Source organism: Enhydra lutris, unplaced genomic scaffold (assembly GCF_002288905.1).
Source record: "Enhydra lutris kenyoni isolate GAN:26980312 unplaced genomic scaffold, ASM228890v2 scaffoldscaffold1, whole genome shotgun sequence".
NCBI lineage: Eukaryota > Metazoa > Chordata > Mammalia > Carnivora > Mustelidae > Enhydra > Enhydra lutris.
In genome coordinates, this window is record NW_019154085.1 from 29,611,966 (window position 1) to 29,638,697 (window position 26,732).

The 26,732-nt window shown below is 59.0% G+C and overlaps 2 protein-coding genes across 2 annotated transcripts; one reads left to right on the forward strand and one right to left on the reverse strand.

Moving 5' to 3' along the window:
• Positions 1–26,636, reverse strand: LOC111153214 (obscurin like 1). The gene is made up of 21 exons (XM_022512142.1): positions 25,551–26,636; positions 22,896–23,165; positions 22,566–22,817; positions 22,132–22,434; positions 21,653–21,949; positions 20,482–20,754; positions 19,025–19,297; positions 18,159–18,431; positions 14,793–15,065; positions 13,742–14,017; positions 13,380–13,667; positions 12,917–13,192; positions 12,071–12,340; positions 11,652–11,924; positions 10,395–10,661; positions 9,422–9,534; positions 8,835–8,991; positions 8,524–8,685; positions 8,091–8,195; positions 7,519–7,788; positions 1–80 (listed from the first exon to the last, which is right to left on the reverse strand). Exons 1-21 carry the CDS (start codon positions 26,560–26,562, stop codon positions 37–39), a joined length of 5,727 nt encoding a protein of 1,908 aa, XP_022367850.1. The 5' UTR covers positions 26,563–26,636; the 3' UTR covers positions 1–36.
• Positions 929–5,772, forward strand: LOC111153467 (transmembrane protein 198). The gene is made up of 4 exons (XM_022512532.1): positions 929–1,129; positions 3,393–3,968; positions 5,047–5,249; positions 5,635–5,772. The coding sequence occupies exons 1-4, from the start codon at positions 964–966 to the stop codon at positions 5,770–5,772; spliced, it is 1,083 nt and encodes a 360-aa protein (XP_022368240.1). The 5' UTR covers positions 929–963.
• Positions 26,637–26,732: the final 96 nt, after the last annotated feature.

Sequence of the window (26,732 nt, forward strand, 5' to 3'; positions counted from 1 at the left end):
CGGGAGCCTCGGCCACCGCCGCCGCTGTCCGACGTGTCACTGCGAGATCCCCGCCCCCGGGGTGGGGTCTCGGGCTCCAGCTACCGGAGACGGAGCAGAAGGGGGAGGTTAAAGGGGAAGGACCCCCGGAAGTGCCCCCTCCTCAGTGCGGGTGAGGGAGACGCCGGGGGCGGAGTCCTCTGCCTCCCCGGCGTGGTTGGTGCGTCCCTGGTGACGTCAGAAGCAGCCCGCCCCTGCCTGGATGGTGCGCCCTGAGTGACGTCAGGAGCAGAGGCCGGAGCTGTCCATCAGCACCAAAGGCCGCGGGCGGGCTCAGGGCATGGGGCCGCGGCTCTGGGGCAGCCCAAGCCCCTGCTCCTGCTCCTTTCCCTTCCCCAGGCCCAGCCTGGGTCCGGAGACTTCGCGGGACTGGAGTGCCAGCCTGTGTTGGAGGCGGAGCAGCGACGCCGCCGCACAGAGACCAGTCCCTCCGGCCCAGCAGCCCCCCTCCTTGCACGGCGGACTTTTCCCGGACCCCAGTCAGCTGGGGCCTCTAGCGCTCCGCACCCCCGGACCCTCCGACCCCTGTACAGCCTCTTTCGCTCAGAAGCTCAGGTCGCCTCCAGCCCAGGTAGATCTTGGACAATTCCAGATTTAGCCGCCCACAGAGGAGTCTCCTGGCTGCCTCCTTCTTACCGGCAGTACATTGCCCTCCTCTTTTCTCAACCCACTGCCCCTTTTAACTTCTTCATCCTAGCCTCCTTTAGCCGGGCACTTTGTTTCCCTTTGTCTTTTGTCCACTTCAGAAATGCTTGCAGAGCTGCATGATCTGGGCACCACTCCCTTGTCCACTGGTGTCCTTGCCTGGTTCTCCCACTCCCATTCTTGCCCCCATCCTGGTGGAGACCCAGGACTCCTCCTTGACCCCAACTTCCTCTCTGTCAGGCTGACCTGGGAGGGTGACTCCCTTCCATTCCCAGCACTATGCCAGGCACTGTGGCGACACTGCGGTTCCAGCTGCTGCCCCCCGAGCCAGATGATGCCTTCTGGGGTGCACCCTGTGAGCAGCCCCTGGAGCGCAGGTACCAGGCACTGCCGGCCCTCGTCTGCATCATGTGCTGTTTGTTTGGAGTCGTCTACTGCTTCTTCGGTGAGACCCCTACCTCATCCCTTATCTGGGCTCCCCACTGCTTCCCCAATTATTTATCTAGACCCCCTCACCCCACCAAATCTTCTCTAGAACATCACCAGCACCACCACTACCATAGCTTTCTTTTCTTTCTTTCATCCCACACATGTTCATGGATCTAGACTCTAGATCCTAGAAAACATAGGTTTTTGAATTAGGCATGCTTGAATTTGAAACTGGCTTTGCACCTTACTAATTGTGATACCTTAGCTCCTGACTGTCTAAGCCTCAGTTTTCTCATCTGAACAGTGGGGACAATGATATTTGTCTCACATTGGGTTGTTGTGAACATAGTAGGCACTCAATAAATAATAGCTATTGTGGTAAAGATGTGTTTGCTAGGTAGATACCGAAAATATTTAGTAGGGTGATTGAACATAGTCCTTTACCACAGGACTTATTGTCCAATAGGGGAGAGACTTCTGGAACATTCATCCCTGTAATACATGTTAGGGTAGGCTAAATGGTAGTCACATACATGGAGATAGCCTACAAGGCAGGCTCTAGTAATCAGGGCTGCTGTGAAGAGTTGTATAGGATGGGGCACTGCACAAGGGAGTTCAGCTGAATAGGTAACTGGGGGCTGAAATCTAGCCCTTGCTCCACTTGCCAAACTCTAGGTCTTGGCACAGGCTGCTTTGCCTAGGGGAAGACACGACTTTTTCTAATTCGCATAAAGGTGTGAGATGGGCTAGTGAAGTAAGTGCCCGATGACTACAGCAGGAGTTATAGGATTTCAGAATGGGGAACAAGCTCCTTGGGGGGGGGGGCTCCAGGGGAGCATTATAGGCAACCGGAAGAAGTACAAAGGAGGCACAGAGGTCTGGATTCCAGGCTGGGCAGAGGTGCCTTGAGATTAGTGCTCTGTAGCCTTTATACCTCTCCCTAGAATGGCTGTGTAGTAGGCACGGATGGGAGCCAGATGGTTCCTCCCCTTCCACCCCCAAACTCTAGGCTGAACAACTGCAGAATGAGCAAAAGGAAATGCCCTTCTAAGGGTTCAGGACACATTCTAAATCTCCAAGGAGTCTGTCATCCCATGCCCTCCACTGCCCATATCTACTACCTCTGCATTTGCTCAGTGCACCCTGACATGCCCTCTCCTGGGCTTTCCTCCACCCTACCCTCCTTGGATGCTCTCACTCCCAGGCTCTTGGACCCTGAGCCCTGCTGTATGCCCTATTCCTCTTTCTAATCCCAGAACCTCCTGGACTTTGATGCCTCTCCTCATTCCTAAAACTCAATCTCCTCTTTATGAACATTCTCTTTAGTGCTCCATGACCCCTTAATCTCCATCTCTGACTTTCCTCTTCCCAACTGTTCAGTATTTACAAATCCCTCACCCTTTCAGGTACTTTTAATGGGTGTAACTTCCATTTTGATGAAACTCCATGACCACTGTTTCCCCTTATAATCCTCTTTGACACCCTATGACCCTAGTGATCCCCAACCACCTCGTTATCTCATTACCTCCCATCCCTCTGTCTCCCTCTATTACTCCTAACATGTTGACCCCTGTGATGCCATTGTCTACCCTTCCCCAACAATGATCTCCTATTTCTTTGGCCTCAATATTAGCCTCTCTCAGAAACCCTTTAATACTCTCAACATTTCCATGTCTGTTGATTTCCCTACTTGCAATGACCTCATCTTCTGGAACCCCTCTCCAATAACTCTGCTTCTCCATTCTTTTTGTCATTTTCTAATAATGTCGTATCTCTGAAGCCCTGTGACCCCTCAAAGACCTCATCTTTCTGAACCTGTGTGACCCTCATCTCTCAAGTTCTGACTTCTGAATCCCTCATCTCTTTGAACAGTCCCTCCCAAGGCCATGATGATTCTGATTGCTGATCCCCTGTGTCTCCAGTGACCTATCTCTCTGAGCCCTATGATTCCAAAGATCCTAATGTCCCTATCACTGATTCACTCTTGACTCCAATGATTTATCTGACTCCTGTGACCCTCAAAGACCCAACGCTCATCTCAATAACTCTGTCTCTCTATTTTCCCAGTGACTCCCAGTGACCTAGCTCTCTGATCTGCCTCGACCTCAGTGGTCCCATCACTGATGCCTTCAGGACACCAGTGACCTGGGGGGGGGGTCTCTGATCTTAGTGTCCTGCTACTGCTTCCCCTGTGATTCCATGTCCATGAACCCTCCAATCTCCTGCCTGGAGCCCGGTGACTTCATTTTGGACCCTTACTAGCCCTTGTTCCCCTCCAGGTTACCGCTGCTTCAAGGCAGTGCTCTTCCTCACTGGGTTGCTGTTTGGCTCGGTGGTCATCTTCCTGCTGTGCTACCGAGAGCGGGTGCTGGAGACGCAGCTGAGTGCCGGGGCAAGTGCAGGCATCGCACTGGGCATTGGGCTGCTCTGCGGGCTGGTGGCCATGCTGGTGCGCAGCGTGGGCCTCTTCCTGGTTGGGCTGCTGCTCGGTCTGCTGCTCGCTGCTGCCGCCCTGCTGGGCTCCGCGCCCTACTACCAGCCGGGCTCCGTGTGGGGCCCACTGGGGCTGCTGCTGGGGGGCGGCCTACTCTGTGCCCTGCTCACACTGCGCTGGCCCCGACCACTCACCACCTTGGCCACCGCCGTGACTGGTGCTGCGCTCATTGCCACTGCCGCCGACTACTTTGCCGAGCTGCTGCTGCTGGGGCGCTATGCGGTGGAGCGCCTGCGTGCCGCCCCCGTACCCCCCCTCTGCTGGCGGAGCTGGGCCCTGCTGGCACTTTGGCCCCTGCTCAGCCTGATGGGCGTTCTGGTGCAGTGGCGGGTGACAGCCGAGGGGGACTCCCACACGGAAGGTGAGAGGATACAAGACAGGGTGGATGAGAGAGAAATGAGTGGCCAGGGATGGGTGGGGGGGACGGAGGGAATGGGGTGTGGGGGAATAGGGCTGTGTACACCAGTGGCCAGGTGAGCTGTGTATACCTCAGAAGAGTTGGAGAGCTGACCCGCTCAGCGTCTGGGAAGACAGGACCTTAGCCCCAATCTTCGTTCTGCAACAAGGTATAGGGTTGTGTGGGGTCTGTGGCAAGCCCATTTCAGGCACAGGGGATCCAACAGAAAAGGTCCCTGCCCTCAAGGGATTACATTCAAGTGGAGGGAGACAGACAACAGAATGCAAGCACTACGTAATTCCAGGTCTGGAGTTATATGAAAGAGAAATGCAGGGTGACATGAACAAGGGACTTATGGAGGCTATTATGGATAGGATAGGCAGGGAAGGCCACTTGGGAGAGGTGACATTTAAGTAGAGTGCTGAAGGATAAGAGGCCACATGCAAAGAGCTAGAGAAGAGGGAACAGCAGGAGCAGGTCCACAGAAGCAAGAGCTTGGCTTGCTGAGGCCATGGGCGGGAGTGTGGTGGGTGGAGGCACGCCATTAGTGTGGGCCCTTTGGGCCATGACGGGGACTCTAGATTTTACCAGGAAGGCAATGGGATGCTATTGTAGGTTTAAAGTAGGGGGGCTATAATCTCATTTAGGATTTGGGATGGTCACTCTGGCTGCTAAGTGTAGAAAACATCGGGGAGGGCAAGTGTAGAAAGGCAGATCAGTGAGAAGGAGATAGCAGTTGCCCCATTGATGGAGAATGAGGGCTGGTTTAGGTGAGTCACCTGGGGCTCAGGGTGGGAAAAGGGATAACAGCTGGAGAAGGAGCACTTAGAAGTCTAGGAATCTTCCACATGACTCTCGGAAGACAAAAACAACTGCAAGAAGTCCCGTTTGGGAGGTGGGAGACCAGGAAAGGAAGGGGAAATGGGGGGTCGCAGACAAGGGGATTCTGGAAGCCTGGAGCCCTCGGATAGGGTGGATCGGGGAGGCCTGGGGGAGACGAGGCAGGTGGCCTGTGAGACCCTTCTCTGCCCCACCCCCACAGTGGTCATCAGCCGGCAGCGGCGACGCGTGCAGCTGGTGCGGATTCGGCAGCAGGAGCAGCGCAAAGAGAAGCGGAGGAAGAAGAGACCCCCTCGGGCACCGTCCAGAGGTCCCCGGGCACCTCCAAGGCCCGGGCCCCCTGACCCGGCTTATCGGCGCAGGCCGGTGCCCATCAAACGCTTCAACGGAGATGTCCTCTCCCCGGTGAGCACCCTGAGCCTCTCCAGCCCCAAAGGGGAAGAAGAGAATGCGGCAGACTCTGTCCCAGCAGGGCTAGGCCTCCCCCAGGGGCTGATCACTATCTAGCAGGCCTAGCATTTGTCTACCTATTGTAACCCCTGCCCAATGGGCCAGAGGGGTCCAGCTCTAGGATTGGGGGAAAGGTGTCCTGAGTATGAATATTAATGAGGTATGGTAAGGGGTAGTAGGGTCTCAGGGCTGTGGACTCCCAGTGTGGTGAGGTCCCGGGCCTAAGGCAGTGTGGGCTGAGTTTCAGGCTGTGGGGTGCAGGGACAGGCTGTCTGCCCAAGGTGGCCTTCTGGGCAGGGTCTGCAGTGCCTCTCTCACTCCTGTCTTCACTCTCCCACAGAGCTACATCCAGAGCTTCCGGGACCGGCAGACCGGGAGCTCACTGAGCTCCTTCATGGCCTCGCCCACAGATGCGGACTATGAGTATGGGTCTCGGGGGCCGCTGACAGCCTGTTCAGGGCCCCCTGTGCGGGTATAGCGGTCCTGCACACCCGCCCACCTAGATTCTACGGTCACCAGCTCTGTCGGCTTGGGGAGGCCTGCTGGATCACCACCCAGCCCGCCTGGCCTTGTGGCCTTGGCTGTCCCTCTCCCCACCCTGAAGAGGGCTGGCCTGGCTACCAGAAGGGAGGACCTGTCTCAGGCTAGCCCTGGCCTAAGGGGCAAGCCTCCTCCCTAGCTCCAGAGGGGCTCCTGAGGGATGCGGGGTGTGAGCCCCATTGGGGTGTGCTCAGGGTTGTGAGTGTGTCGCCTGTGTGTGTGTGTGTGTATGTGTATGGAGGGGTGGGCTTGGAGGGGACACTGGGACCCTTGCCTTAGATTTCTGATTGATAGGGCTTGTCTAAGGTTGGCCCTGCCTCCTCTCCCACTGCTGGGGTCCCACAGGCCACTCTCCTGCATGTCAATATGGAGGAGGTCTGCCTTCCTCTCCCATCGCTCCACCTCTCAACCAGACTCATCTAAGGCTTCTTGTCCTTGTCTATGGGGCAAACGGCAGCACCCCTCACCCTGGTCCCCTGTCCTCTGCAAAGCCACCAGCCTGAGGGCAGGGGCAGGGGAGGGGGGCGGGGGGTGCTGCTCTGGGCTGGGTTAGGGAGAGGGGCTGGGGGAGGGGGCTTCAATGCACGGTGCATGTCTGGTGTCTGTCACACCACCCTGGACACCTCATGCTTCTGTCTCCCCTCACCCCACCCTGTTTTACATATTTTATAAATGTGCCAAACTGTGTGGCTTCTGCCAAGAGTGGTGGTGGTCTTCAGTGGCTGGCACTTTCAGGGGCCAAACTGGAGGGGCTGCAGCCTTGGGTGTCCTGTGTCACTTACAACACAGGGCCCCCGGGCAACTTCTGCCCTCCTACATCACACAGAGAGCCAGGGAAAAGGACTATACCACTTTATTGTCTCTCAGCACCTCTGGTTCCCCTGCCCCCCCAACCCCTGCCCAGGGTATGGGCACACGCCTTCCAAGCTGTCCGAGGGCACCTGCCTGGCCTGGTTCGGTCCTCCTAGCTACCTGCAGAGGAATGACTCGGCGTGGGGCTGGGGAGAGAGTGGGCACCACCGTCCTCTCCCCTGGCAGAGCCCAGGAACCCACATAGGAAGAGCTGGGTCCTCACCCCCTGCCTCACCCTTCCTGGGCCTCTATCAGGGATGTCTGTGGGGTGCGGTGGGGGGGGGACGGGTCAGCCCCTGGTTAGGAGTGGGACAAGACACGAGTCTGGAGGAGATGCAGGAGGGTGGGGCATTCCACGTGGAAGAGGAAGGAAATGGGACTAGCTCAGGAGCCCTCTGCTCAGACTGATATGGAGCTCGCCAGGAAGGGCAGAAGCCAGGACGGCAGAGAGCAGGAGGGGGGTGAGAAGCAGGTGGGGGCATAGACCAAGGGGCCAGTAGGTGGGAAGGAGAGGAACTAGGGTACCAATGGGGCATTCAAGGGAGACAGATGTCCAGAGTCAGGAGGGAGCGAGAAGCCTGAACGGGAAAGGGCACAGAAAGGCGGGAACAGCTGACCTGAAGCAAATGGTTCCTGTGGAGAACACAGGGCTCCCTCCTCTCCTCACCCCCTCCCCCACTCCAGACCTCCAGTACACCCCAGAACCAACTGGTCATCCCAAGTCCTGGAAAACCTCTGGTAGGTGTGTCTCAGCCCACCAGCTGCCAGGCCACCCCTCCTTCCTAGCCAGCCAGCCTGCTCCTCTGACCTCTGCCCAGTCAGCTTCACTCACCCTCTACCAGCAACCGCGTGTGGGCGCTGTCCTGACCGGCCTGGCAGCTGTAGGTGCCCTGGTCTTCAGGTCGCACGTCATGGATGACCAGGCTGTGGGTGGGGCCGTCGCTGCGCAGCTCATACTTGTCTCCGGGGCACAGCTCGACCCCCTCCCGCAACCAGCACACGTGGCCCCCCGAGCGGGACACAGTCACCTCCAGTACGGCCCTGCGGCCGACCAGAACCGTCTTCTCTCTAGGGGGGCGGCGGCACATCTGGAGAGGCAGTGCTGGGGGTGAGGAGGAGAGCTTAAGTTAATAGGAACACCCAGGGGCCCCAGGAGGAGAGAGGCATCTTCCCTCCCTCTGCAGCCTCCACTCCTGGTCTCAGATCTCCATGGCACTAGCCCGTTCCTCTGTACCCCAAAGTCTCCTCCTCCCCAAGAAGGGGACCCTCCCCCAGAAGAGTCCCTCGAGGAAGGGAGGCTGGGAGGCGGGGAGGCAGCGTTCCCAGGACCAGCCGCCAGCCTGAGACTCCCGAGGGGGAGGGAAGATGATACCCACTCCCTCCCGTTCCTCCCCAGTAGCTTACCCTCCACCTCCAGCTGAGCCACGGACTGCGCGGGACCCGCCTGGAAGCGGACCTCACCGGCGTCCTCCGGGCGCAGCTCGCTCAGCACCAGAATATGTTTCTTCCCTGGGTACGTGAGGGAGGCGCTAAGCGAGGCAGGAGCCGCCACTGGGGAAGGTTCGGGGATGAGGGTGGGCCGGTGTAGGTCACCGGGTCGGTTTGGACGCGGCAAATGTGCGCCGGGCTGGGCAGAATTGGGTCGTCGAAGGGAAAGAGGAGCGGTCCAGGAAGGAGGGCTTAGAGCTGGAGACCCGGGAAAGACCGGGAGACTGCTCGTTGGGCTATGGGGCGGCGCCCACTCGAGCTGGGGCGGGGCTTACCCTAGTAGGGCGGGGCCTGTCTGAGTCAGGGGCGGGGCAGCAAGGGACCGGAGTGGGAAGAAAGTCTGCCAGACCTTCCTGTCGGATGCGGACGTGGCCTCCGGGTCTCAGCTGACGGCCTCCGAGTTCCCAGCTCCCCGTGGTCTCGACCTCCGACACGGTGCACTCGAACGTGGCGCCGTCACCTTCGCGGGCGCGAACAGACCGGAGCTCGGAGAGCACAGACACTTTGCGTTCTGGGGCGGAGCGGGAGGCGTGAGGTGGGGCGGGGCGGAACCCGACCACGCCCACGCTCCGCCCTTCTCTCTGGAAGCACAGCAGTCAGTCGGGTCCGCAGCCCCCGCGCACACAGCATTGCCCAGCCCCGGCAGCACCCGGAACCCACCGCGCACAGCCAGGCGGACGGGCCCGGCGCGAGCCGCCCCCACTGCACAGCTGTAGGTCCCGGCGTCCAAGGGGCTGCATCGCCGCAGCTGGAGAAGGCGACGCGTGCCGAGGGCCTGGAGCCTGAGCCGAGGGCTGGGGGTGAGGAGGCACCCGTCCTAGGGGCGAGAGTTGCAGAGGGTCAGGGTGAACTCCGCTGGACACGGTCCTGGGAGGCGGCGGCGGCGCCCTCTGTTGTCAGGCGGCTTCCAGGCGCGTTTTTGCCTTTCTGGCTCTCAAGCTGGGATCTGGCTGTCCCAAGCCTTCAGGGCCTCGCTGAGAGCGACGAGCCTTGTTGGGAAGGTGTCCCCTTTGGGGACGTTAGGGCTCTACCCCTTTTGTCTGTCCCTGGGCAATACTTAACCCCACTGAGCCTCAGGCTCCTTCCAGGTAACACTGAGATCGCAAGACCTTCCTCATAGGGCTGTTGTAAGGATTAGAGGTTTAAGTGTAAAGTAAATGTAAATCTGAGCACAGTGCCAGGCACACCCCTACAGTGAATATTAGTTGTTTCCCTCCTTATGATGCCAAGGTGGGCTGGGCTCTGACCTTCTCCCAGGTGACATCAGCCAAGGCCTGAGAAAGCTCGCACTCCAATGTAGCTGTATCTCCCTCGGTCACCTCTAGGTCCTGTAGCCCCCGCACAATGGTCACTGGGGCCTCTGGGAGTGGGAGATGGAAGACATACTTGGGCACAGGGGTCAGTGGTGGACACATTTAGGAAAGGTGATCAGTGGAGGCCACTAGTGAGGCAGAGAATGTGCTGGGGATCCAAGTGGGATGCTGGTCAGTGGAGGATAGGACAGGGCCATGGGGGTCAATGGGACAGGAGTGACCAACAGGGGGTGTCATACTTTAAGGTGGCCAGTGGGGGACATGCTGGGGCTAGAGGGGCATGGCGTGGCGACCAAAGCAGAAATGCCAGTGGAGTCACCCATAGGCAAGCATGGTCGGTGAGGAGGACTACACTTGGCTGGAATGGACAGGTGACACTGGCCAGTGGGGAACATGATGGGTTCAGAAGGGCAATGGGGATAACTCTAGAACAGGTGCAGTTGGAAGGGAACACGGTGGGCTGGACAAATGGGGGACACTCAAGCAGAGTTGCTAGAGGGGTCATCCTCAGGCAGTTAGAGGATCACTAGGACTGGAGTGGCCAGAGAGGCCCAATGAGGCAAGCAGTGGGGGGGGGTCACAGCAGGCAGGTGTGGTCAGTTGGGTCACACTCAGAGTGGTCAGTGGGGCCATGGTCAGGCAGGCAGACAATAGGGACCACACCAGCACAGGCTGGCTCACAGTGGCACGGTCAGTGGTTTGCAGGGACCAGAGGTCAGTGGAGTCACGCTGGATGATCAGATGGGTCAAAGGAGTCACACTCAAGCAGGGCAGTCTCTGGGGCCACACGGGGCCAACGTATCAGGGGTGTCACACTCTGACAGGCTTGGTCAGTGGGGGCCACACAGGTAGGGGGATCAGTAGAGTCACACAGTCGGTAGGCAGGCAGTGGGCACAGCATCCGCACCTCTCACAGTGAGTCTGGCTGCACAGCGCAGGGAATCCACGGTGAAGGAGACGCAGCCCGAGTCGGCCGGGCCCAGGCTGCTGAGCACCAGGCGGTGAGTGCGGCCCTCAGCATGCACGTGGCACTTGGGCCCCTGCTGCAGCCGCACTCCACCCCGGGCCCACTCCCCAGACACACCCTCCTGGGACAGCTCCAGCTGGAAGGTGGCACTGCCCCCCTCAATGATGGTCGTATCCTCCAGAGGCCGCAGCACCCTCAGCTGCTTCGCTGATTGGGGGAGATGGAGAGAGAGGGAGAATGAGGGCTCCAGCTCTGAGCAGGGGTTTTGAGGGCTCACGCACCCCCTTGGCCCTGCTGTACCACCCCTACCACCCAACCTGAGCCCGTATGGAAAGAAGCTCAGAACCAGGTACAGGGAGAAAGGAGCCCAGCAGACCAACTTGGGGGGAGGGGCTTGTTGCTGTTAGGGGAGGGCACACATGAAGGGGGTGAGCTGCAGTTGGAGGGTTGAGAGATCTGGGTGAGGGGTGCTCTGACACTGGAAGGAGCACAGAAATTGAAGTCAGACACGCTGGGATTTGACCCCAACTCTGCCACGTAGTTTGGGTGCTGTGTGACCTTTTGCAAACTGCTTGACCTCTCTGGGCCTTCGTTTTCCCGGTTGTACAAGGTTAATAGCATTGAGACATGGGTTTATTGTGATTAGATGAATGAAATAAATTAGAAGATAAATTAGAAGCAACAGCAATCATTTACCAAGGTCTGTGTGGGCATCTTTTATGTTATCTTCATGAATGTTCCCAAAGATCCCTGGAGTAGGGATCACCCCCATTTTTAAGAAGACTTGGCTTAGATAGGTTAACTCATTTGCATGAGGTCTCACAGTTAATGGAAAGCTCCGGCTTGTGGGGTGGGATTGCTCTTTGCCAAATGGGCCCATGTATCCTGGGGCGTGTGACCGAGGGATAACACAGCAGGTCTTTCTGGAGTATAATATTTATGTTTACAGCAAAGCCAACTTGGACATGTGAAATGGAATGCAAAATCCACATGGACTTCTAAGGTACATAGAAAACACTAAAAAGGGAAAGTTTTGCTTTGGGCAGGCTGCTTCAGGTCACACTTCTAGAGGCTAGGCAGGGCTAACTTGCCTCAGTGGTGAGGGGCACTTTGGTGGGGGTGTGAGGGGCCCTGGGCCAGCCAGGAAAGGCTGTGTCAGGGGGTGGGTGGTGCATTAGGAGAGGACAGGACACTCACGCCTCACGCTGAGTCTGGCCAGGGTCCGATCGTGGTGGCTCTCACAGCCGTACGTGCCCTGGTCAGCCAGCACAACACCGTGGATGAAGAGGCGGTAGACATGGCCATCCTGGGCCATGGACATGCGCGAGTCATGGGGTAAGGGCTCCCCAGCTCGCAGCCAGCGCACGGCCCCCGCTGCACCCACTCGACCCGTCTCCACTTCAAGGCACACATCCTGGCCTTCCTCAGCCCGCACGTCCTGCAGGCGCCGCAGGAACAGTAGCTCTGTTTCTTGAGATGGAAGGGGCAGGGGGCACAGAGCCTGACACCCTGCTCCCTGGCCCATGATCCCGGGGCGCGTGGACATATCTGCTAGGGCCAGGGTTGGGCAAACAGGGACAGAAGCCAAGACCACTCCCTCCCCATCAGGACCAGACCTCGAACGTGGAGCCGGGCGCTTGTGGCTGTGCCCCCTGCTCGGGCGGTCACCGTCCCCGCGTCGTCGAGCTGGCAGCCTCGCACCGTCAGTGTGCGGCTCAAACCGTGTTCGCCTATCTCTAGCTGGGGCCCTGGAGTGACAACGGCCCCATTGCGTAGCCAGGTGACCTCGGCGTCCGGTGGGGAGACTTCACACCGGAAGGTGGCATCATCTCCCTCGTGGACAGTGAGAGGTGTCAGCTCTGAGACCAGCTTTGCCTGTGGTGGTTCTGGGGGATGGGGTCAGGCAGTGAGGTGGGCTGTGTCTTTCCCTCTCCCTCCTTTTCCTCCTCTCCTGGGGGTGCATCTCCCAGTTATTGGAAACATCTTTCCTGAGGACCATGAGGGTGTCCCGAAGGACAAGATGCCAGCTCCCTGCCCCTCCTAGCCACCTTCTCTCAATCCTGGCCTGCCTCTGACTCCATAACAGATCATTTACCATGGACCCCATTTCTCTTAACTCTCACCACAGCCTTAGAAGACAAGCACCATCCCTCCACTTCAGAGCCAGAGCTCAGGGAGGTGAAACAACTTGCCAGAGTCATACACTACTGGCAAGCAGAACCCAGGTCGGAACCAGGGTGAGTTGACCTCAGAGCCCCTAGTTTTAACCACTGCGCTATGTCTTCTCTTACAGAGAGGGTTCCTGAAAAAAGGAGGCTTGAACCCTCATCCCAGTTGTGCATGCATCGGTTAGAGGCAGAGATAGCAAGGTGGGGGTCAGGGGCGGAGGGGGTCCCAGGATGGGGCAAAGGTGTGGAATTTGGGGTGCCAGGGCCCACAGGGTGTGAGGGGTGCATTGTTACCTTCCACGCTGACGAGGAAGATGCGGCTGTCCTGGGGCGTGTCGCACAGGTATTCCCCAGCGTCCCCGCTCCGTGCCCCCTGCACCCGCAGCACCTGCCTCGCCCAGGCCTGCTCCAACTGCACCCGCCCCTGGCTTGCCAGTCGCTCCCCATCCTTGTACCAGCGCACAGGGCCCCCTGGCCCGGAGAGGTGTACCACCAGCTCTAGGTCCCCGCCTGGGGTGCTGCGAACCCTCGTCTGGGCTGCCTCGGGGGCCACCACCCGCACGGGGGGCTCTGTGGGTCAGAGCGGGGGGTCACTGGGAGGGAGAGGCCTGAGGGCTAAGAGGGGGGCAGTGAGAAAGAAGCAAGATGCCGAGAGAGGTGGGTGAGGGATGGACAAAGCACGCTAGAGAAGTTGGGGGAGATTCATACGGGTTTGGAGGTATAGCTCTCTCAGGCCTTCAGTCCAGGCCATACTTACCAGCCACTTGCACGGTGAAGCTGAGGCTGGGGGCCCCCGGGGCTGTCCCCGACTGGCAGGTGTAGAGGCCTGCGTGGGTCAGCTCTGCAGCCCGGATGCGGAGGATGCGGCGAGGGCCCTCGGCCTGCAACTCCAGGCCCTCGCCCTCCTGCACGGGGCTCCCGTTGTGACTCCAGAAGACCAGGGCGCCAGCCCGGGACACTTCACAGCTCAGCACTACCGGCTCACCGGGGGCCACACAGAGTGGGGCAGGGGATGCCTCTGGGGCGAGGAACTGGACTGGGGGCTCTGGACAGAGAGAGGAGCATGTCGGCTTGGCCTTACTCCCCCCTCCCGCACCCAGGCCGGCAGGAAGCACCCACCAGCCACGCTGACATTGAAGGTGACAGCTTCGTCACGAGTCTCGCACACATACTCCCCGGCGTCCTCAGGCTGGGCGTGGGGCAGAGTCAGGGTGCGCACAGGCCCCTCGGCTCCCAGCAGCAACGTGTCTGATGCCTCCACCTCCAGCCCATCTTTGTACCAGCGCACCTGGGACCCGGCAGGGGCCACCTCGCAGCGCAGCTCCACGCGCCCCGGGGCCCCAAACTGCAGGTCCAGTGAGCGGGCTGCCGGGTGCACAATCTTCTCTGGAGGGGCTGGCGGATGGACAGACGAAGGGAGTGGGGCTCAGGCTCGGCCACAGGCCTCTACCTGAGTCCTCCCCCACCCCCCACAGCTGGCTTCTCATCCCTCTCTCTTCCCAGAGCAGCTCTTGGGCCCCGGGTGGCGACCTCCATGGGCACCTGCTGTGTCCCAGGAGCCACGCTAAGCGCACTACGGCTCTTGGCACAGGTACTCCTGACACTACCGCACCGATGTCGGCTTCGCTTTGTGGATGAGGACTTGAGGACTCTTTAGAGGAAAAGAATTTGTCCACAGTCCCACCGACAGGGAGAGGTAGTCCCCGACCTAGCTGGCCCTAGTGCACACTCCCCCCATGTGGCCCCGACCCCGTACCCCTCTTTTCTCTGATGTACTTAACACCTACTGGTTGTCTGTCCATCGTCACTAGAATTCTAGTTCCACGAACTCGAATTCGAGTGGAGAACTGGAGGGCTGCTCTTACTGGCTTGCTTCTCTATCCGCATTAAGAACGGTGCTGAGCACACAGGAGTTGCTCAATAAATATTTGATGACTGAAGGCTCCTAACTGCTAGGCTCCCTCCACCAGGCCTCCAGTCACTGTCACGGCCTGATCTGGGCAAGCCAGAGCTCTCTGCTGGCTGAGAATGAGGAAGCTGGGGGAGGGGTAGGCTTCCTGGGGGCAGGTGTGTGGGAGGGGGCCCTAAGATGCAGGAAGTGAGAAGGTAGGGTGTCTGTCCCTTAGCCTCCTGCCTCTCTAGCTCCCCAGGATGCACAGAGAGCGCCCACCTGTGACGGTGACAGTGAAGAAGGCCGAGTCATCTCCTGCATCACATACGAACTCGCCCCCCTGCTCGGGCTGGGCGGCAGGCAGCACCAGGCGGTGGTGTGGCCCGTCGCTCTCCAGCACCAGGGCCTCGCTCTCCTCGACCTCCAGCCCATCCTTGTACCAGCGCACAGGTGCGTCCTGCCGGGACAGCTCACACCTCAGCACCACGCATTCCAAGCTCACTGCGATCAAGGTCATCTCATCCCGGGGATATATGATGCGCACTGGGGGCTCTGCAGAGGGGGGCGATCACAGGCTGTCACACACTCGCTGTTGGCCTCCCAGGCAACAAGAAGTCCCTGTCACTCACAATAATGTGATAAGGATACTCATAACGAGGGTAAGAGGTCTAGGACCTGCTCTCTGAAATCCACGAGGCTGGAAATCCAGAAAGCGGCAGCGGTGCATTTATCATAGGTCACACACCTGCTTCTCCTTGCCCCCTCTGGGGCACCCCGCCCCCCATCAACCATACTAACGCTTCTCCCGGGTAGCCTATAGGTACACTCGAGTACTCTAGGGCAGGATAATTAAAGAGTAGAAATCGTTTCACAGAAGTTAATGTCAGGTTTTACTGAAATGACTTTGCATAACCAAATTAACAAAAAGACTTCTGATCTTAAGAGGTTCTTTTAGAGCAGAATTGTGAATAAGAGATTCGGGATTTCTGGGGTGCCTGGGTGGCTCAGTGGGTTAAAGCCTCTGCCTTCGGCTCAGGCCATGATCCCAGGGTCTTGGGATGGAGCCCTGCATCAGGCTCTCTGCTCAGCAGGGAGCCTGCTTCCTCCTCTCTGCCTGCCTCTCTGCCTACTTGTGATCTCTGTCAAGTAAATAAATAAAATCTTAAAAAAAAAAAGAGAGAGAGAGATCCGGGATTCTAATAACAAGTATTATTTCCTAACGTTCCAGAACAGCCCTAAGCACCTTACACATTGAACCCTCACAGCGATCCGAAGAGGTAGGTATTGTCTTATCCCTGTTTTCCAGACAAAGAAACTGAGGCACAGAGTGATTACCCAACCTCTTTAAGGTCACACCTGGCTAGACCTGCTCTGTGGCGGGGGCCGGCGGGGGGTGGAGGGGGAGAGGAAGAACTGCCATCTGGGAAAGCGAGGCTCAGACTCCGTGAGCAGTGGTAGGGATTGCAAGCCAAGGCTGGCAGAACTCAGTAATGATATTTGCATCTGTGTATGAGTTGCCAACACCTGTCGGAGGGTTCCCCAGGGATGCTCAACACTGATTCTGGGAGTTCATTTCCAACTGCTCCAAACCGGTCGCTCTTCCACAGAAAAGGAGCTGTGTCAACACAAGAAGTGACTGGTGCCCTGCCCTGAGCCCAAGCCTGCCCCTGCTCCCAAGCTCCCTGGATGTCTGTCTCAGAATCTTCTAGCTTCCAGAACACTTTTAGAGCGCCTCTAACCTTCAGCCCCCTGGTGGTGAGTCTCGGGAACTGCTAGCTTCCCGGTCCCACTGTTTGCAGAGGCACGCATGGGCAGATGAGCTCACCAGCACACACTCAAGTCCTTTGCCTCCGCCACCCACCTCCCTGACGGTTGGTTCTTAGACTCTAGAGGATGCCGGCTGGTTCTCTGGGGACCAGCAAGGCTGGCAAGTTGCAGAGGAGTGGCTGCCTGTGGTGGAGGGGGAGGTAATGGGCACTCGGGTGAAGATGGGGTACGGTGATGGGGCTGGGGTGTGGGCACAGCTGTGGGACCTCAGCTTGGCATCAGACTTGGTTCTCCCTGGCCCAAAGCCAAGGTGGTGCTTGTGTCAACTTCCCCGTGAAGAATCTGGTGTTTTGTGGGGAGGCCAAGTGTGGGTGGAAATGTGTGTGGATGCCGTTATGTCTGGCCAGAGCCTGAAGGGCCTCACTATAGGACAGAAGATGTGCAGGAAGGCCTCTTTGGCTTTGTGGCTTGTGTGTGCCAGGCTGCATCTGGAATGCAGAGAGAGTGTGTGTTCGTGGGTGGGGCGTGCTAAGTAGCTCAGCCTGGACTGAAGCGTCATCACTCCCGGGCCAGGGCAGGGGCCAGGGCAATGAGACGGTGCCGGGTACGGGGTGGGCACTCCAGTGAAGCCAGCGGGGTTCTTCTGTGCCGCGCAGAGCTGCCTAGGCCCTGCAACAACACTCCCCTATCACGCTCCCCCTCCCCCTGACACACTGGGAATGGCACCGTAGGCTGCAGCCCTCAAGTTTCCAGCACCGAATGAACCACCATCACTTCCACAGTCGTCCTGTGCTTTTCCAGCTTTAAACATTCTCCCCACAACCTTCAGTCCACGCCTGACCCCACTGAGTTAGCTTAGCTAACTCAGCTCCTGCCGCAAGTATCCAGTTTGAACGCACTTCCTGCCTGCGCACAGGGCCAGCAGCCCCCCCCCGCCTCAAGCTCCTGCCGCACCCTATCACAACACTGGACAATGCACGTCTAAGACCGTCTCGCGTGTCTGGCTTTCCTGCCGGGCTGTGTGCTCCCAGGGAGAAGTGGGCATGTCTGTCTGCTTGCCGCCAGGTGTCCAGACCCAGCCCAGGGCTGGCTCCTACGGGTGGTACGGGGCCTCCCTCCGATGCCCGCCCTGACTCTCCTGTTCTCCTCTCTCGAGCCCTCGGCTCTCATCCTTCGCAGCACTTGTCACGAGGTGTCCACTGTACGTTTATTTGCGCGTTTATTGGTTTAACACAGGGGTCGCAAACTCAAACGCCCACAGGGGCCAGGTGGGAAGGTCAGTGGCTGAAGCAGTCTGGGGAGGGGCAGAGAGGCATGGCGAGGAGGCAAGGACCGAGGACCGTGGGCCCCGTGTTATGGGGGCAGCTGCTACTCAGCGCCAGCTGTTCGTCGCCACGGGGGGAAGCGGGACCAGAGCCGCCGGGTCTTCGGCTTTTTCAAGAGGACGCATAACTCCGGATTGTTATTTGAACTGTCCTGACTTTGGTAAGACTCTGCAGGCCAAACAAAACACATCTGTGGGCTGCATGGGGCCCTACGGACTGCCCGTTTGCGACCCCTGGTTAACGGCTGCCAGCTAATCTGGCAGGTCTCAGGGCACGGAGCCCGCGTGCATCCACAGCCCCTGGCCTAGCGGCCGGCACACAGGAAGTGCTCAGCAAACGAGCCGTTGGAACACAGCTCTTCCCCGCGGTGGCCCCGGGGCCAGGGAGGAGACTGCTCCCTCTGGAACGGGGCTCCAGGGTCTTCTGGGCAGGGATCCTTGGTCCATGCCCCGCAGCCCTGCCTCCCTCCTCCCCAGCGAGCTAACTAGGGGGTCTGGGCCAGCTCCCCCAAGGGCTCAGGACTGTGCTCCGGGCAGCTGGGGGGAACCCACACCTGTGACAGTGACGGTGAAGGAGGCCGACTCGTCATCGATTTCACACAAGTACTCGCCGGAGTCCTCAAGCTGGACAGCGGGCAACACCAGGCGGCGGACAGTGTCCTCCTTCTGCAGGAGCAGTGCGGGACTCTCCACCACCTCCTCGCCGTCCTTGGTCCAGCGCACCTCGGCCCAAGGCCGGCACAACTCACAGGTCAGCACCACGCGCTCCAGGCGCACAGCTGCCACATACACCTTCCCGCTGGGGTACACGATCCACGAGGAGACGTCTGGAGGACAGGGACAGTCATGGCTGGGACCCAGGGGCCCCGCTGCCCTGCCTGATCCATGCCGTTCCCTCCTCCTGGCAAGTGGGCCATGTGTCGGAGGAGAGATTAGGTCTCATGGCTGCTCAGACAGCCACGCCTGGGGGGGAGACCCCACCACAGTCACCAAAGCGCATCACAGACAAGGAGGCACCCTCTGCTAAAGAAACGTGCTACATTCTCAGGGTTGGGGCAGGGCCCGCATGAAAGGTGGGACCAGGGAGAGTTGGGTTGGGTGCCCAGATGAAGCCAGAGTCTCCCATAGGCTCCTCAGATCTCCTAAGCCCCCTAGTGCAGGGGCCTGCCTGCCCCTGACCCCGCCTCGCCGTACAGCTACCATTTGTAAAGCTCCCCTCCGCAGGGGAACAGAGAGGGCAGAGCTTCCCTGTGGGTCCTGCAGCCCTGGCCAGTGTTAATGACAACGTGTTTCCTGTGGGTGACTGACCCTCAGGGTGCAGGCCAAGGAACGACATGGGATCAGCCAAGGGGAGAGAGAAGCATGGCCTGGGGACAGTGGCTGCCCGGGCAGTGTCCCACGGGCCTGCCTGGCCCCCCACCTGTGATGGTGACCGTGAAGTAGGCACGCTCGTCTCCAGCGACACACTGAAATTCGCCCCCGTCCGGAGGCTGGGCGGCAGGCAGCACCAGGCGGTGGTGGGGCCCTTCCTTCTCCAGGACCATGAAGTCACTTTCTTCCACCTCCTGCCCATCCTTGTACCAGCGCACGGGTGCGTCTTCTTGGTCCACCTCGCAGGTCAGCATGACACACTCCGAGGTGATGGCGTGCACGAACACGTGCTCCTGGGGGTCCAGGATATGCACCGGGGGGTCTGGTGGGGAGCAGAGACAGGGTCACACAGATACCCCCTCCCCCACACAGGAGACCACTTCCTCCCGGGGAGACGCTGGAGGGTTGAGGCCATGCTGTGCAGGGGGTCTGAGCAAGGACGTGGGGTACTGAGTGTGTGGCTGGCGAGGCAATGAGATCTCGTGGCACCTGAGGGTCAGAGGTAGCTCCCTGAGTCCCAAGAGGGTTAGAAGTGGCTCCGTGGGGACAGGGGCCGGGGGGGGAGGCATAGCCAGCCTTTGTTTCAATTGAGAGGAGGTCACTATCATGGGCCCCATGAGTGCCACGCTTGCTGCTGCTTTCAAGAGAGCCCCTGGAGCACTGGCCCCAGGACGGGCTGGAGGTGGGAACAACTTAGCAGTGCCGCTAAGTAATACAGCTGCTCTCTACAGGTAGTAAGTTCCCCATCACTGGGGACATGCGGGCAGCAGCTGGAAGACCTCCTGGCAATGGGGCTGAAACAGGTTTCCACTCAAAGCGAGATGATGAGCTGAATCGGGGGTTCCTAAGCTGCCCTCCCAGAGCAGATCCCTGGGCTCTGCCCTGGACAGTCTGGTGTCTGGGGGGGGCCTGGGCATATGCATTTTTAATAAGCTTCCAGGGTGGTTCTGAAGCTCCCAGAACATGAACTGGCTTGAGAACCACTGGTCCACTATGCTCAAAGCTCCCCTTTGACCCGGGGGGCCTGAGGCAGTAGGGTAAGCACAGACCTGGGTGTGAACCCAGCTATGGTGTTTGCTGGCTGTGTGATAATGGGTAAGTTGCACAACCTCTCTGAGCCTCAGTTTCTTTCTCTGTGAACTGGAGATCTATTCCTTCTCATCCAATTATGAAGATTACACGAAATGGCGTATATATGAAGTATTTAGTACAATGTCCGCCTCCTGGTAGGTACCCAATAAATGTTGGCCCCCGTCTCTCCTTCCCTTGAATTTTGTTTCCCCACTCCCTACTCAGAGCAGGGTATGTGGAGGGCAAGAACACTGGAGGGTGCTGGTGAAGGGCGGACTTAGAAGCAAATACAGAATAATTTGAAAACATGTCCCCTGACCCGCAAGGCTATCCCCGGAAGGGACCCCCCCAAGCAGGCAGACTGAGGGGTGGGGCTTACATGACCCCCTTGAGTCAGCCTCAGGGGCAGGAGCCCGGACCACCACAGTTGCTGACCTTGGACGGTGACACTGAAGAAGGCAGAGACCCCCTCCGTCCTGCACTCGAACTCGCCGCTGTCCCGAACCTCCGCGGCCGGCAGGATCAGACGGTGTTTGCGCCCATCCATCTTCACCACCAGCGACTCGCTCTCCTCTATTTCCTGCCCATCCTTGTACCAGCATGCTGGGAAGTCCACCCGGGAGAGCTCACAGGTCAGCACCACCCGCTCTGAGGTCGTGAAGGTCAACGACACCTTGTCCTCGGGGCTCAGGATGTGCACAGGGCTCTCTGTGTGGGGAGAGGCGTGGGCACAGGCAGCACCCTCGTCACCCTCTGACTGGGATCAGCACCCCTCTCTGCTGCGGGGTGGGGGTGTTCCTATGTCAGGCCACATGATGCGGTCATTGTCAGTGCATTTGTTGGAATTGAAAAAAAAAATCATCTGGGGTTTACACACCAACTCTCAAGTGCAGTGTACAGAATTCCTAGGAAGTCTGCTGAAATGCAGATTCTTAGGCACCCCCCACATGTCTAAGGGCAGAAGAATCTGCCTTATCAACCAGCCCTCCAGGCAACATCCCAGTTTGCATTCTGGAAATGCTACTCTGGTTGCTGGTTCTTACTCTGCCCTCCCCCCAGGTGCCGGCAGCTGACCACCTCTGGGCCCTGTGCTTGGGCACCGAGGAATTCCTCAATTGGCCTTACACATGCCAGCAATGGTGAGATGGCAAGTGCCACATGTCCCTGCACCTTTAATGCCCACTGAGAGCTGTCTTGCTCAGGGGGGCCTCATTTCCTTCCTTCCCTGTGTCCCCAGGTGGCACAGGATGCTTCTGGAGCCAGAATGCCTGGCCTCATCACCCAGCACTAACACTCATAGCTTGGTGAGACGATTATGGTTGTGCCTGGCACACAGGAGGTTGCTTTGATAATGTTACGGGTTACAGGAAGCAGTCAGGGACTAAGGACCAGGGTCCGTGTCTTGGAGATAAAAAGGTGACCGAATCCCCTCAACCACAAAGCGCACCAGAGCAGGTAGCTGTGAGGTGAAGACACTAAGGAGCGCCCTCTACATTGCATGTAGGTTGACATGGGCCTTGTGGACCACGGAGCCTTCTGTTTGGGCCCACTCAGGACTTCTGTACCTTGACCCTATCTGTCTGCCCTGGTCCCCACACGCACCGACCTTGGATGGTGAGGGCGGCTGAGTCCTGAACGCCTGGGCAGCTGAAGCCCACCAGGGCCCCACTGTGCTGGTGCTGGACGGCTCGCAGGAGGAGCCTGTGCTGTAGGCCTTTCTGCTCGATGCGGTAGCGCAGGGCCCCGGGCTCCACCTGGCCCTCCGGCTCGTGACTCTTGAGTTCTTCCCCGTTAAGGAACCAGGTGCCCTGGATGATGGTGGAAAGATCCAGGGAGAAGACAGCATCTTCCCCGTCGTATACCTGGACATCTTCCAGGCCGGCCACCAGGCGAGCCGTGGGCACTGCGATGGGGACGGAGCGCGGCCATCAGAACCAGAGGGGCGGCAGAGGGCAATGGTGCGCAGCACAGGTGAAGGCCGAGAACAGGCTGGGGACCAAAGGCTGGGGAAGGGAGGAGAGAAGATGGGGAGGGCCTGACTGGGGCACGGCTACCATCAGGTGGGGGCCAACGGGACTGACTCACCAAGGTGAGCGGACCCGTGGAACACGACGTGGGGGCTGCGGCCGTGTTCGCTGACCGTGCAGACGCGGAAGCGGTAGTCGCCCTCAGAGGGCACACAGTCTCCCGGGACCTCCACAGCTCCGGCCTTCTCGATGCTGAAGCACTGAATCCAGTCTTCGGAGCCCACCTCCTGCCGCTCCAGCCGATAGATGAAGGGGGTCTCAGGGGCTGGCTCGGGGGGCTTCCAGGTCAGCAGGACTGTGTTCTTATGGCCCTTGAACATCTCTGCCAACACGGGGGGTCCCGGTGGGCTGTGCTTGACACCTAGGACAAGGGCAGGGTGTGCATTCCGGCCCTGCTCCAGCCTCCCGCAGCCCTCCCACTGTAAATCTGCCTCGCCAGCCCAGGCTCAGGCATCTGGTGGCCCTCCTGCCCACAGGCGCTCATGCCCTCACATTTGACTCTGAGTAGAGTGGTGGTCCGGGAGTTGCCCAGGCTAAAGGTGACCTCGCCAGCATCTTCTCGGGTGACCCCTGGAAGGACCAGGGCGTGCATGTGGCCAGAGCTGCTCTGGCAGGTAGCCGGCAGGTCCTCCCCATCGCGGCTCCAGCGCCCCTCGACCCCAGCTTCTTGTGTCTCCACCAGCAGCACAGCGTTCTCTCCCTCGAGGACGTCCAGCTTCCGGGGCAGCCGCTTCAGGATGGGCCCTGAGATAGGCATGTGAATCCCTCAGCCGGGGGTCTGGGCTGGCCTCCGCCCCGGCATCCTCCCGCTGGCTAGCCCACCTTTGACGGTCACGTTGGCCACGGTGCGCACCCGGCCCCGCATCTCGCACAGGTAGACACCGTCGTCGTCTGCCTTCAGCCTGTGGATGATGAGGCGCCGGACGGTACCCTCCTCGATCTGCTCGTACTTGCGGCAGGGCAGCAGCCTCTGGTCCTCGCGGAACCAGGCCGTGGGAATGCGAGAGTTGGGCACTTTACACTCCAGCACGGCGATCCCATGCTCCCGGCCTTCCACGTCCTGCAGGGGCCTGGTGAAGCGGAGGCGGGGCTCTGTGTGGAGGGGAGAGGCAGGAAAAGGTTGTGGAGGGGGCCCGGCCAGGGGAAGGACTCCTTGCATCATCAAGTGCCTAAACCCACATGAGCTCCTGCCATTTTTCTCCCGGGGCCTGCAGGGGTTCTGGAATCACAGGAAAACCACCGGAAGGGGAGTGAGAGGGCCTAAATTCTCGTCTGACCCTGACACTCGTCAGCCACATCACCTTGAGCAAGGCCATTCTGGTGATCCTGGGCCTTGGTTTCCTGACTTTATTATTTAAAAAAAATACATATTCATTAAAAAATTACATATTTATTTTAGAGAGAGAATCCTGAAGCAGACTCCCCACTGAGCGCAGAGCCTGATGCGGGATGTGAGGCTTGATCCCAGGACTCCAAGGTTATGACCAAAGCCAAAATCTAGAGTCAGCCACTCAAGTTTCCTGACTTTAAATTGGGAAAGGGATGGAAGGGCTTGGATCCCATCAGTGAGTTTCAAGCTGTTCCCTGGGGTCTCTTGGGGCTCTACACAAATTCTGCAAGGGTCTGAGTCGAATTTCTCTCTCTCTTTTTTAAAAGATTTTATTTATTTATTTGTCAGAAAGAGAGAGAGAGAAAGCACACAATCAGGCAGAGAGGCAGGTAGAGGCAGAGAGGGAGGCAGGCTCCCTGCTGAGCAAGGAGCCCGATGCGGGACTCCATCCTAGGACCCTGGGATCATGACCTGAGCCGAAGGCAGTGGCTTAACACACCGAGCCACCCAGGCGTCCCACGAATTTCTCTTTTAAAGTACTTTAATCGGGGTGCCTGGGTGGCTCAGTCGTTAAGTGTCTGCCTTCAGCTCAGGTCATGATCCCAGGGTCCTGGGATCGAGCCCCATATCGGGCTCCCTGCTCAGAGGGAAGCCTGCTTCTCCCGCTCCCACTCCTCTGCTGTGTTCCCTCTCTTGTTGTGTCTCTCTCTGTCAAATAAATAAATAAAATCTTAAAAAATATATTAAAAAAAAAAGTACTTTAGTTGCTTTCACCTGGGTGGAGCTAGAGAATAGAATGCTGAGCGAGATAAGTCGCTCAGAGAAAGACAAATACCGTATGATCTCACTTGTATGTAGAATTTAAGAATCAAAACAAACGAGCAAACGGGGAAAAAAGAGGGGGGCAAACCAAGAAATAGACTCTCAAGTATAGAGAACAAACTGCGGGGTACCAGAGGGAAGGGCGGGAGGGAGAATAGAGGATGATGGTCAAGGGGTACAATTATCCTGGTGAACATAAATAAATAAATACACAAAATGATTTTTTAAAAGTGCAGTGAAAAATATATATAAAAAGTCCTTTCGTCATTTTCAAAACGGCACTCTACCAAAGGAAATGATGATAGAAATGACCGGTGGGTTATGAGGCCATTGGGGCATCAACTTTGTCCCGAAGGTGTAGGCAAGCTCTGCCTTCCCACTGGGCTTCTCCTCTTCCTGGTGGTGTTAGTTAGTGTGGCCCCGCGGGTTTGGGGTGTATCAGACCTTAGCAGGACAACACAGGGACCATACGCCTGACTGAGCACCAGGCAGGGCTGGCAGGATTTGCCAACTTTTCTTCCCCCGAGGGAACAAGGTGGGTAATAACTAGTGACGGTATAATCCCTCCAGCTGTGATGAGCTCCGATTATGGAGAGTTTACCTTCCAGTGGGGGGCTGCGTTCCCCCCCTTCGGGTTTTCTGTTTATGAGCACTGTAAGCATTTGTGAAATATTGTTGATGATTCAACTGTGAAATAGAAATTTCCTCTCCTTCACCTTCTTCTTTCGAACATGGAGAGCAGTTTCGTAAAAGGGCATGTTTCCTCCCTCAAGCTTCCCTTTGGTGTGAATCAGGAGTTTCTCAGTGTGTTCCCTGCAGCCCGAGACTTTCCCACAGGACTCACCGAGGAGACCCAGTTAGGAATGCAGTGTATATTCAATAAAATAACACCATTGTCCTCACTGATAGGTTTTATAAGTACATGGTATAAATCTGGACCTAGACCTAAAATGTTCCTTATATCAGTCTCCTATGTGGGGGCCCCACATGGGATTTCAATTGAGGGAGGGGGAGTAAAACAAAAAGGCTGAAATCCACTGGACTAGAAGCGCTCCCTCTTGGCTGGTCCATCAATCATTCCTTAAAGCCGTTTATCAAAGGGTCGTTTTCCACTCTAGGCCTCAGAATCACTTAGGGGTGTTGCTAAGTAGTTCTTGGGTACCCTGGAGACCTACTACAGCCGAATCTCTGGGGGGTGGGAGGTGGACAGGAAAAGGTATGTGACTACTCCGCCTCTCTCCCCCCCACCGTCTCTGCGGCTGCGCCGGAGGCCCCTCCTCAGGGCCCGGGAAACCCGGGCGGGGATGGGGGGCGCGTCTCAGTACCTTTGACGTGCAGCTGCACGGCACTGAGCGTCTGCCCCGCGGAGTTGCGCGCTGCGCACACGTAGAGCCCGCGGTCCTTGGCCTGGCAGTAGAGCACCTTGAGCACGAAGCCGCCGTCGCGGTCGCGGTACATGAGGCGGCGGCGGTCGGAGAGCAGCGGGCGGCCCTCCCAGTGCCATTCGATCTCGGGCTCCGGCTTGCCCATCACGTAGCAGCGGAACTTGGCGTGCTTGCCCTCGTTCACCCAGAAGGTCTTGGGCGCGCACTTGAGAGGCTCCACCACGGGCTTGGGGGCCTCGTCGGGGTCCTCGGGCGGGTTCTCGGGGGGCTGGTGCACCTGCAGCAGCGCTCCGGCCTGCGCGTGGCCGTGCGCGTTGCGGGCGTGGCACACGTAGACGCCCGAGTCCGGCAGCCGCGCAGCCAGGATGCGCAGCGCTAGGCTCACGCCCTGGCCACCTTCGGCGCGGCCAGGCTCGAGAGTGAAGTGGCCGCTGTCCCACACTTCGTCCAGGGCCATCCCGTCCTTCTCCCAGTAGAGCGCGGGCGCGGGGAGGCCCCCCACCTGGCACGTCAGCACCACCTGCGCCCCCCGCAGCACCCACTGGGACGGGGGCCCCGCTAGGAACACCGGGGCGCCCTCCCCGGCCCCGGGAGGCGGCAGCGGGCGCTCGGCGGGCTGGGGCTCGGACTCGGGGGCCGGTGGCTCCAGCACGGTGACGGCGGCCGCCGCGTAGGCCTCGCCGGCCGCGTTGCGGGCGCGGCACACGTAGACCCCCGCGTCTGTGGGCAGCGCGCCGCTCAGCAGCAGGCCGTGCTCGGCGCCGTCGGCCGGGAAGCTCAGGCGCTCCGAGGCCGCCAGCTGCTGGCCGCCCTTCTCCCACACGACAATGGGCGGCGGCTCCCCCAGGACGACGCACTTGAGCTCGGCCTCGGCGCCACTTACCACCCGCACGGGCCGCGGGAAGCGCAGGAAGCACGGGGGGCTCCCCTGATCCCCGGAGCCCGCCTTCATCGTGGCGGCGGTCGCGGCCAGCCCGCAGCGGCGCGGGGGAAGGGCGGGCGGCGGGCGCGCGGAGGCCGGGGGCGGCGGCCGGGGCCTTCGAGGGGGTGAGCGGCTGGGGCCCGGCCGCGGAGCTCTCCCCCGGCCGCCGGTTCCCGGTTCGTCTCCTTACCCTTAGCCCG

What these genes read in the sequence shown, in the direction of transcription:
- LOC111153467 (XM_022512532.1), top strand. Translation starts at nt 964, where the DNA reads ATGCCAGGCACTGTGGCGACACTGCGGTTCCAGCTGCTGCCCCCCGAG. An exon ending in AGTCGTCTACTGCTTCTTCG is followed by an intron (nt 1,130 to 3,392) that starts GTGAGACCCCTA and finishes GTTCCCCTCCAG; the next exon opens with GTTACCGCTGCTTCAAGGCA. An exon ending in ACGGAGATGTCCTCTCCCCG is followed by an intron (nt 5,250 to 5,634) that starts GTGAGCACCCTG and finishes ACTCTCCCACAG; the next exon opens with AGCTACATCCAGAGCTTCCG.
- LOC111153214 (XM_022512142.1), bottom strand. Translation starts at nt 26,562, where the DNA reads ATGAAGGCGGGCTCCGGGGATCAGGGGAGCCCCCCGTGCTTCCTGCGC. An exon ending in CGTGCAGCTGCACGTCAAAG is followed by an intron (nt 23,166 to 25,550) that starts GTACTGAGACGC and finishes CCCTCCACACAG; the next exon opens with AGCCCCGCCTCCGCTTCACC. An exon ending in GGCTCAGCTGGAGGTGGAGG is followed by an intron (nt 7,789 to 8,090) that starts GTAAGCTACTGG and finishes CCTCACCCCCAG; the next exon opens with CACTGCCTCTCCAGATGTGC.